The sequence below is a fragment of the Anticarsia gemmatalis genome, chromosome 23, assembly GCF_050436995.1.
Source record: "Anticarsia gemmatalis isolate Benzon Research Colony breed Stoneville strain chromosome 23, ilAntGemm2 primary, whole genome shotgun sequence".
NCBI lineage: Eukaryota > Metazoa > Arthropoda > Insecta > Lepidoptera > Erebidae > Anticarsia > Anticarsia gemmatalis.
The window spans coordinates 4,915,341-4,926,304 of NC_134767.1; the positions used below are offsets into that span (position 1 = coordinate 4,915,341).

General features: G+C 35.4%; 2 protein-coding genes across 2 annotated transcripts; one reads left to right on the forward strand and one right to left on the reverse strand.

The window, feature by feature from the left end:
• Positions 1–674: 674 nt before the first annotated feature.
• Positions 675–8,765, forward strand: exu (maternal protein exuperantia). The gene is made up of 10 exons (XM_076130155.1): positions 675–834; positions 2,718–2,891; positions 4,289–4,441; positions 4,716–4,858; positions 5,288–5,493; positions 6,013–6,148; positions 6,580–6,728; positions 6,885–7,027; positions 7,150–7,246; positions 7,441–8,765. The coding sequence occupies exons 2-10, from the start codon at positions 2,733–2,735 to the stop codon at positions 7,503–7,505; spliced, it is 1,251 nt and encodes a 416-aa protein (XP_075986270.1). The 5' UTR covers positions 675–834; positions 2,718–2,732; the 3' UTR covers positions 7,506–8,765.
• Positions 8,766–8,832: 67 nt separating this feature from the next.
• Positions 8,833–10,723, reverse strand: Ski6 (exosome complex component Ski6). Its single transcript, XM_076130158.1, has 6 exons — positions 10,449–10,723; positions 10,208–10,280; positions 9,982–10,118; positions 9,387–9,591; positions 9,156–9,250; positions 8,833–8,926 (listed from the first exon to the last, which is right to left on the reverse strand). Exons 1-6 carry the CDS (start codon positions 10,617–10,619, stop codon positions 8,855–8,857), a joined length of 753 nt encoding a protein of 250 aa, XP_075986273.1. The 5' UTR covers positions 10,620–10,723; the 3' UTR covers positions 8,833–8,854.
• Between the last annotated feature and the right edge of the window lie 241 nt (positions 10,724–10,964).

A 10,964-nucleotide genomic window follows, 5' to 3' on the forward strand; every position in this document is an offset into this window, starting at 1 on the left:
TTAAAACAAGATGACCTTGGTATGATGCTACAATGATAAAGTTTCAACTGTGCAGGTTGCTGGAACACTTTGCTGGGTGCGTTTAAAACATAAATTTAAAAATATTTTTGTTTTACGCGTAAACAGTAGAAGTAAATAAGGTTTAAATTTTAACTAAAACTGTAACATAGGTGTATAAATATAAAAAATCGAGGAAAATCTAACTTTCCGCTGCTTCCCAGAAAAATTATATGTATTTCGGAAAATTTACATACAAATGCATACAATTACAACGCAACCTCTATGGTCTGTATACTCAATTTTCGAACGCGGCGATGTTTTTTCCCTGCGATTTTTTATTGTTAGAGTAGTGATGTCTATTTAAAATACGGTTTTTAAAAATCGATTAATCTATATTTCCATTTTAATTCTTAACTTCATATGACAATCATTCACAATGCATATGCTAAAAAAACAAGATTCATAATTGTTTTGCGTGTTTTTGAAATTTCTGCTATTAATCGTCAATTTGTCAAACGTAAAACAAACGAGTTATTATCGGACTATCTCGCAACGTAAGTGTTCAAGACATTATTTTTAACTTTAATTGTTATTACCAAACAAATCGTCGCTATGCAAAATCTTTTGTAAAATTCGATTTTATCGAATTCTTGTCGGCATACAAATAATTTTTCACATCACTCACTATTGCGGTTTGCCATTTGCCGCACACGTGCTGAGATTTTGTGATATTTTTACCAAATTATTTTACTTTGCAGCGTTAGCGGGACGTCGCAAAAGTCTCCTGTAAACAGATATTGTTTGGAAACATCCAATCATCACGCCTTTTAGGTTGTAAGTATGAAATTGAAATTATTTTGACGTGCTGGGGTGGGGCAAAATGTCTCTAGAAAAAGACCGCCACGTGTCCTATATTTTAATTTTTCTTTATTTTACGTTTATTTTAAGGTTAAAATATATTACGCGATGAGTTTAGCAAAGATAGGGAGTTCGTAGAAATATATTTTATTACACATTCATCGGGAGCTATAGTCTATGTTCAGCGTAATTATTTTGTTTTCACATGATCGATTATTTTTGGGCGCCGGTTTTTTTTTGCAGTCGCGCTACTTCGGCGTTTAGAACAACAACATAGACGACATAAAGTATTAATTTAAATTATTTATTTCATATGAGAGCGCGTAGGTATGTCTTTATTTATCTATACACCTATTTATTTATATATTGTAACCTGTGCAACAAATGTTTTTTCGTATTTTCATTTGATTAATTTCTACTCGTTTTAGATTTGTACGATAATTCAGTTCATGATTGTTAGAATGCACTTAAAATATTATAAATACCTTCATTTTTATCATGTAGGTAGCATATTTATCACTGTAGGTATTTATAAGTATGACAGATAAAGTTAACACTTCAAGCATTTTCTGGTTATAATTTAACATTAATTAAGTATTAGATCATTTTTTATTCCAATATGTAAGTAGGTAGTTTTAACATAAGTCTGTCAACATGACTGTAGTACACAATTCTGTCCATTAAAATTCTTTTCAGGTGTAATGTTTATTAAATCAATGCTACAAGTCCCAGAAACAACTAACATGTTCAATAGTTACAAAAGTGAAAACACAAAAATAATATAGTCATTTCACAATAGAAGCTTATGCACTTGTCTTTAAACCCTATTGAAAAACAGTCACAAGTGTTTACCTGTTACCCTCACCCTAAAATCAACCTGCCAATTACCTGTTGGGGACTTATTCAATATGTAAAAGGGAGAACCGGATCATAAATGTTCTTTTCAATAAAGCATTCCATTGTAGCATTGTAAGGAAAGAATTTTGGGTCTTTTTGAGTCTTTGTAAATGTCCCGTGTACTCGAGATGTTCTGTATGTAATACTTTCAGAATAGTTTTTTATGTGCAAAGGTGTTCTTATTGACCAGGGTAATATTTTGACTGTCGGACCCCTAACCTTGACCCATTTGCATATCACTTTTATGATGATAATTTATGTAGGTATCCTTTTGAATTACTATCACTGTAGTGACTGGTGGTGTATTTTTTTAAACTGATACCAGAACTTAATGCTTAACAAGCATTCAATATTTATATTCAAGTTTGTGGATTTATAATCTTAGATATGATGTAAATGCAATGAATATTATTGTATAACTTAAATAAATATGCATGTTATAATTCTATTTTAAGGGGAATTCCCTGAATTCATAATTTTATTGTCAGATATCTGTGGAAATCCCCTTAATATCATTGGTGCAAGTAAGGCATGTGGGTTAGACATAACAAGTGGCAATATTATAGTATCTTCCTTATATTTTTACTTTACTAATCAAAAGGGCTTAAAGAAAATAGTCTTATTTGTAACATAAAGATAAGACTTTACTATGTACCTACAAACTATTCATAGATATTTATCAAATGCCACCTACAAACTATCAAAATACAACCAATAAGTAGTTATCTTTGTTTAACCTTAATGGATTACCAGGATTAAAAGTTTCCATACATCATACATTGGAAACATATTTTCAGGATCAAAAGTCGTTCAACTCGCGTATTATCTGCATTATGTAGGCATCAATCTTTTATCTGATAAAACTATTTTTTGTTGAAAACAACTGTTATAGAGGAAAGGTTTTACAAATAAACAGTTTTCTATTTTGTGAATGTAGTGTAACATTATTGTATGTTCAACAGTGTAACATAGATTACATGGCAATGGTGTCTGAAGCGAAGGTGAATGGCGGCGAGTTGGAGACGACGGCGGAATTGCCGCCGGCGCTCGCCGAGAAACCTGCCGGCTTGCCGCCCGGCAAGTATGCGCTCGTCGGATGGGACATGGATACTACTGGCAGGAGACTTATTGATGAGGTATGTGGTATTTTCTCACTGAAATCATTTTCATGATCAGAGAACATCATCTACACATCAGCATCAAAAGTTGTATTTCCAAGGAAAATATAGTCATGCTTTTTTAATTTGTGCATTTCAGCTTAGGAGATTTATGACTTAATCTGAACTTAACAAATTCTGTTGTCTTATTGTGACTTGTTTAACATACTCATAAAATCAACGGGAATTTTACACCCATACCTATAAGTTCGCGATGAGTACTTGCGCCAGTTAAGCTGACTTTTACAAATTTCTAATAAGGTCTAAGCTAATCTCAATTTATCTCATAACTAGTCAGGCTGTCGTTATTATTTGTGATAATAACGCTAAATGTAGACACAGATTTTTCGTGCAGTTTTTTGACCGCGATAATAGAACATTGACCTGTGATTTCAATTCACGGCTTTGTGATAAAATACAGTCATTGCAATGTCTCGTTCGTATCGCTTTATCTGAATAGTTTCACATAACTGATGGTAACTAGTTATATTAGGTACCTATGCGCTTCGGAACTGAACACTTCGATGTGGGTATCCCGTTGCCATCTACGAGTATTTACGACATGACTGCGTTCCTGGATTTTGTGCCGGTTCAAGGTCAGATATTGTGTTTTGTGAACAAAACTCATTTCTTACCTCTAGCAGAATATGAATACAAGGCAAACTCTCAAGTCCTCGTAAGAATGTTCGCTTACTGTATTCGATCGTATCATACCGGACTTTGCTAGTTTAAAACCAAGGATTAGTTTCCAGAATATAAAAACAAGATAACTAAACACGTGTTTTTGTAATAAACTGTGTTACTAAAAACTTAAATAAATGCACATACACATGACTGCAAAATAGAAGCACATTGTTATCACTCTTAGTAAACGCGCATAAAATGTTATGTTACTCATGTAGCCTTGCAAGGTTTTGGTTAGTGTTGCAAAGTTCAAAGGTGGAGATTACTTTGTTACTTACACAACACTGATAATGCGATTCTATTTTCGTTAAGACCACGAGACTTAGAGGAATGTAGCAGCATTCTATTTACATAAGTAATGGATTAGAAACAAATATTTGCGCGTTGATAAATACCACTTTGTATAATAACAAATATCTTAAGACATTCTTAGAGGTATTGGATTGTACAATAGGAGCTAGGATCAACGACCTCCAAATCCTAGAAAGGACCTAAAGGTTTCAATCTTGACTTATCTATTTGACTTACTGTTGTCAATTTACGGCAAAATTATTTTTTATAATAATCGCGTAGGAATGTTTAGTAACTTCTGCTGAATCTGTTTTTCAACTTAGTTCTTTCTTAAGACATACTTAGACTGATTGTTGGTGATTGATTACTGTTGTTGTAATATTGCATGTTCGTTGTTGCAGATATGTCAGATTGCGGCGTATACGCCGAAGCAGTCGTACTCGCAGTACATAATGCCGTACGGGGACTTGAACCCGGGCGCGCGCCGTCGTCACAACGTGCGCGTGGTCACCGTTGGACGGTACCGCATGCTCAAAGATACTAATACTCATAAGGTAAGCACAGACGTGTTAAATAGGATATGTTGTGAATGCGCGGAAGAAGGGAAAAAATACTAAGGTTTTTGGTAATTAAAGAGAACTGAGATTTTTGAGTCACTAATGTACATACAACATTCTAACTGACTGGTTAATGAACATCATTTTTGATTGATAAATGTATCTACTGTACTTTTGGAGTTTTCACAAGTGTTCAAAATGTTGACTATAAATGAATAATGAAACCAATGTTTTTCACGATATTTTACATTTTGACTATTTTATTTCTCAGATATTAAAAACAAAGTCTGAAATATCTGCGCTGTCGGACTTCTTGGATTGGTTGGAGAAGGAGAAGGGTGATGGTAGCGTCATCCTTATCTACCACGAGCCGCGCCGCCTTAGCCCCACCATGCTGCTCGAAGCACTCACTAGGTAAATAAAACTATTCACGAATATATAGAAACATGTAGTTATAACAATGACAAACATAGTTTGGTAATATTTGTACAAACTATCTAGTGTCTACATTAACTTCAACCTTAAGATAATTATAGGCATGATACGAAAAACACGACTATGAAATTATAAACATTTGAATTAGCTATGCATATTCCAATTTAAAGACAAATTTTGATAATTTCAAAAGGAAGCTATAGTCTAAAAATATAATATGTATACCTAGTTATTTCCATACAGGGAAGAAAGGATATTTTTATGTGTATTTGGCAAACAATTAAATTCAAAACCAGCATAGTTATGACCTTGATATTGTTATCATGAGTAAATAATACAGCAATGCAGTGTAAATGTTACACAATTTTCGAACTTCAAACATTTAGTGAAACTAATTTTATTTCACAGGTACAAGCTTCTCGACCGTTTCAAATCCATAGTAGCCGGTTTCGCGGATAGCTACGCTTTAGCGGCGGACAAGTGTAAGGCGACGGTGAAGTCCGTGTCGCTGAGAGTGTTGGCGAGAGTTCTACTCGACGCCGACTCTTTGTCCGTAGATAGTGCCTTGGAGAGAGCCACGGCCGCCTATAGGATTGTTGAGCACCTTGCACAAGGTATGCACTATATCATTAATAACTTAGAAACTTAAAGAATAAAACTATGAAGGTGGTTTGGCAAAATCTAATTTTACTATTATAGGTATTTGTGGAAAAAGATAAAAAAAATACACACTCGAATTCCATTATTATCACGTCGGAAATAATAATAATATATGTATTATATTTCCTGTTAGTTATTGGTATTACAGGAAAGAACAAGAATTATCTAGACAAAAATGTATCCCATTTTTCATTGGAATGCCATTGTTTCAGTCTTATTACTCATGTGATTTCTACAATAATCATAATAATATGACTGAAATGACCCACAATTCTTTGAAACTTGAATACAATTTGCATAACATTGCATATTTAAATAATTGTATTTAAAATTAACTGACAAACTGGGCCTTATGTAACATAAGACCGATATCCGATTCGTCATATTAATACCAAAATCCGTAATACTACTTCGTCAAGGGCTTTTTATGTAAATCGAATGAATATATATTTAACGTGTTGTAACTTGCGCAGGTGAGCAGCAAGAAGTAGGTGCGGGCGGCGAAGGTGTCTCAGCTAGTAAGGATATGGTGGAGACCGCACGTGCCTGGGCGCGCCCCGTGCATACTGAGCTCGAGGCGCTTGCCACTCTTAAGAAACTGTTGGAAAGGTAAAGCCTTGATTCAAATATGTTAGCATAAATATTCAGCGAGATAGCTCTGTAGACCGTAGCCACTAGATTCCACTACAGAAGTCGCTTATTGAAGATACATTAGTTGACGAATTTGTACACCTTTGTATCTTCCTTCATCTTGAGATGTGCCTTGATCATTACTATTCACCTTCGATATCCTATAAATAAATCCGCCAACCGGATCGGTTGGCGGATTTCGCCATCGCCGTAAAATTGGGAAGGAGTTCTGATTTCATTTCGACAATAAGCTGACGCCACTAATTTGGTAGTGATTAGTTAGTCTGGTAGATAGTGGTAATCTTCGCCGTTTAGCTTAACTATGTAATAATGCCTTCCTTCATAAATGTTCATAATATATATATAGAATGAGTGTAAGTGACACGTGTATGTGTATGTGCCCGGTGCAGACAGAACACGTTCCGGCCCGTGTTCGCGCCGCTGCTGCGCTCGGCGCGGCCGGAGCGCAAGCGCGTGACGCAGCTGCGCCGCCTGCTGGCCGACGCCGGCCTGCTCTACGACCAGCTCAAGGACGCGTGGCAGGACCAGAAGCTGGAAGGTACGCTTACAGCGTTTATAAACTTTATTATAGATTAGCTTACTCATCCCATTCTAAAAAAGATACTATATGTTTATGTAGATTATTCTGACTTGATTTAAAATGGTATGTTGTGGAGTAATCATGGATGATTCTAATAAAGTTTTCTATGTACAGGTTTAGAGAAGCAACTCGCTGGGCTGACTGTCTCGGCCAAAGAAGAAGACATAAAAGAACTGATTGAGATATTTGACTGCCATTTCGACCCTGCCAAAGAGCCTAAAGGTCCTAAACCTAGAATTCCTAGGAATAAAAACAGGGTATGTATTTTATTCCACTAAGGTTATAATATATTTTTTACATAGAAAGAAGTTGCCTAGACTGTACAGATTTGAAAAGGTCGATGTTGATGTGTGCTATATTTTGTGTTGTTTGTTGTCAGGCGGCGTCGTCAGCGGGTGAGACGGGTGAGGCAGAGGGCAGCACCAGTGAGTCGCAGAACAGTTCGCCACACAACTCGCCTAACAAGACTAGCAATGGTTTGTTTACACTACAACAATATTTTTTTAGGCAACTAAATTATTGATCAATATTATATATTGAGCAATGTTCCTACATCATAACTTGATTAATTTGATTACGTTATGCTGTTATAATATTGTATTTCTGTAAAATAAGTTTATGCTGCTATTGAAGTCTAAATAATTAATATGTACTATTGATTGTATTACAGATGTGGCAGCGGGCGATCCTAGTCAAAAAGTATCGGCGGCGCCAGAGCCCGTGGCGGCCAACTAACGACTGCGGTCACATGTTCACAATTAAAGCTTAGACTTTTCTACCATAGCTGTCGTTTAGTGTCGTAAGCCGCTCTCGGGTTAGCGATCCGAACAACGTGAACGGACGGCGTCCATTCTTTATACAACATATATACCTTTATTTATTTACAGTTGTTATTGTTGATAGGCCCAAGCAGTTAATGAACATCACTCGGTTATAGGAAAGTGCAATTTTAGTTTAACATAGTCAATTTTTTTTAAAGACTTTTGTCAAAGTAATTAACAGCATCACATATAGGACGTAGTCTTATATTTTTTTATACAAAGAATTGACGGTATGTAGGCATTGTTTACACTACGTCCTTTCACCCTGCTGCGGTGTCCAGCCGTCTCGTCGCTAATTCGATAGCATTACATAATGAGCCATAGGGATGTGACAAAACATTTATTCGTATTATACAACTAGGTTAAGTCTCCTTTGGAATTGAGAGATATTTGTTTTGCATGTAACGCGATGGACGAGATTTTTTTTAAATGCCCACATTTTTTTTCTCTTTTGCTTACGCATAAAGTTTTTCTATATATAGATGATAATTGTAGATGAGTGCCTTAGCAACTCAGTGTATTAAGATAACATTTTTTATATCCCATAATAATATTTTGGTCTTAAAAACAACGTTGGTTGTTCGCATTGTCATATGATACGCATATTTTATATGGTAAAGTTGTTTTAAAATGTTGCAATTATGTTACGCGGTAATGTCGAAAGTTTTATACATTTTTAAATAATAATAAATATTAATAACCGTTTTAACAAAGGCTTTGGACGAAGCAATATTTATTTTGGATTAGTATGTCCCTTGTGTGCAATATTGTAGGATTTTGTACAATGAGGACTTCATTGAGTACAATATAGTACTTCGTTTTATTTATTCAAAGTTACATTTTATTTATTTCGTGTGTGCAATCACAGGAACGGATGGACTGATATTAACATCCGATATTTAAAAAAGTATATTTATTTTTCTTTTCTTTTTTGCGTTAGTTCTGCTGGCTATTGCTGTAACATTTATTTGCTGACTCTATGTTACGTCACTTTTTCGTTTGCCATAGAATGTTTCGATTCTAAAATAAGTTTTTTGTTCACCATACAATAAGCAAAGTAATGGAAAAAGTGTGTACCTATTAACTTACCTCTAATTTAGTTAGTTTTAACATAGACTGTACATATAATTTAATTTCTTATTTTGTTCAGATCTCTAATAAATATGTAAGTCTATTTTGTTTGTTTTCTTTCTTTCATTCTAGTGGAGGCATGAATGAAGCATGTTTATAATTAAATACAATTTTAAAAGAAAAATGTTTATTTCATATAGTGACAACATCTTGTTTGGTCCATCCCTCTGCCAAATGTTCCCTCACAGCTTTATCCAAAATTACCTAAAAATATAATGGCAAAATTAACTACACAAAATAAATACGACAAGGCAACTAAGCACAACACATGCCAATACTTAGATTGTTATACTTATAGCGTAATACACGCCAAAACCGCCGACCTGTCGCGCTTCTGAACGTATGCCGCCGGGTATTGTCGGCAGGACGTCGACTTTGGTATGTATTTCGCTTGATGACCACATCTTATCATAAAAAGATGTAACAATCTTACCTCAATATCTCTGCAGCCTTGCATTGCTCTACTCATCACAATGTTGAAATAATCCATGTGAAGTCTATGGGATTGTTCTAGCAAACCTATGCTCCCTATAACAAAGATCTGTATTAAAAAAAACACTCAAGTTTCCTTTACTAAAAAATAAATTCCATGAGAGAAAAACCCTTCAAACTGGAAGCACCTAAGGGATGAAGTTATAGTGTAGACTGGTAACACTCCACTTACCTGTGCTAGGTAAACTGGCAACAGTAAGCACAACACCACCAGCCGCCTCTTCAACATGTCCAACATCAACTAAAGCTTCTGGTTCACCATTGAGCCAGGCCATGGACGCGGAACAAGCGCACGCGTACGCACGCAACGGAATACCGGCGTCGATCAACGCGAGAGTCGCCGCATTGACACTTGCACAGAATGCGCCACCATCAGCCTAGGGAAAATAAAATACACATTATTTACATATTACTGAAATGTTTTGTAATGAAAGGCTTTTATGTTTTTTGCAAGAAACAATACATATTTGTAGTATGGTAACACTCAAGAGTTAAATGAAAAATGTACCTCATTATAAAAAAATATCTGCACATGCAACAGTAAAGATAAGATAAGATAACTAAACTAAAAAGTAAGTATTATGATAATATATACAAGTAGTCTAGGGCCTTGGTGCAAAATAATCTACCTACACTTTAAATACAAGACAATAAAAAAAAAGATTATTGATGGTGTAGTAGTAGATAGTGTCCGGGGGCCCCCCAAGCTCAGTGGCCGTGGTACACCACACAGCCCTGCTGTGTTTATTGAACACTAACTCTTTTACCTGTAAAACCTCAACATAAATGTCTATCTGAGATCGTGGATACAACTCTGTCTTGATAGCTGCAGTGAGGGCTTGTCTTAGGTGCATTGATATTTCTAGAGACTTGCGGTCTCCTCGTGGCCGATTCTTTCTTTCACCTTAAAAGAATACAAAGACATCCATGTACCTATATGTCAATAGTCTTACAGTAAAGCTGGTTACTCCTTAAAAAATAATTTCTAAATACCTGTTGAAAATGTGGCCATACTGTATTGACAATTAACAACCACTCCATCTTGTAAACTCTTTGATTTAGCGGCCTGAAAAAGTAAGCCAATGCTGTATAATGTAACTAGAACAAATTTATGAATAAGCATCTGAGATTAATTAAGTCAAAATTACTACTACAGCTACGACATAAAAAAGGGATGTGAATGGCTCTGTGTAATATATCGTAGCTTGGATTACTTGTATGGGGTTTAACTTACATGATGTGGTCCATAAACAGCCGCCAAAACTTTAGTATTCCCTTGTTCTAAATAAGCGCTTCCATCGGGTTGTGTAAAAACACCCAGCTTACATATAATGCGACGCAACTCGTTAGGTCTTCGGCCGTCCAGGCGAAGACCTTGATTTGATAGCAAGTCAGGACCTGGCATTATCTTGATTGCAAATTATTCTGATATAAAATAACCAAAGTAATCGTATAACAGCACGGCACACATGCGATTTTGTAAACAGCGAAACGTCAGTTTAGTTTTGACAGTCTGTCAAATAAACATAAAGGTCACGTTCCACGTTTCCCTACAGGTAAATATTAATGCATGTGCTAAATCCACGAGGTACCTTTCTGTATTTTTAGGTACTCCAGGGATTAAGTAGGTATTGTTCTTATATTATGAATGCTACGTTTAACTTCTTGTTTCTGTCTTCCATATTAGAAAATATTAGTTACAAAAACTATCGATATATTAAAACAAAAGGTTAACTCGGTGACCAATGTG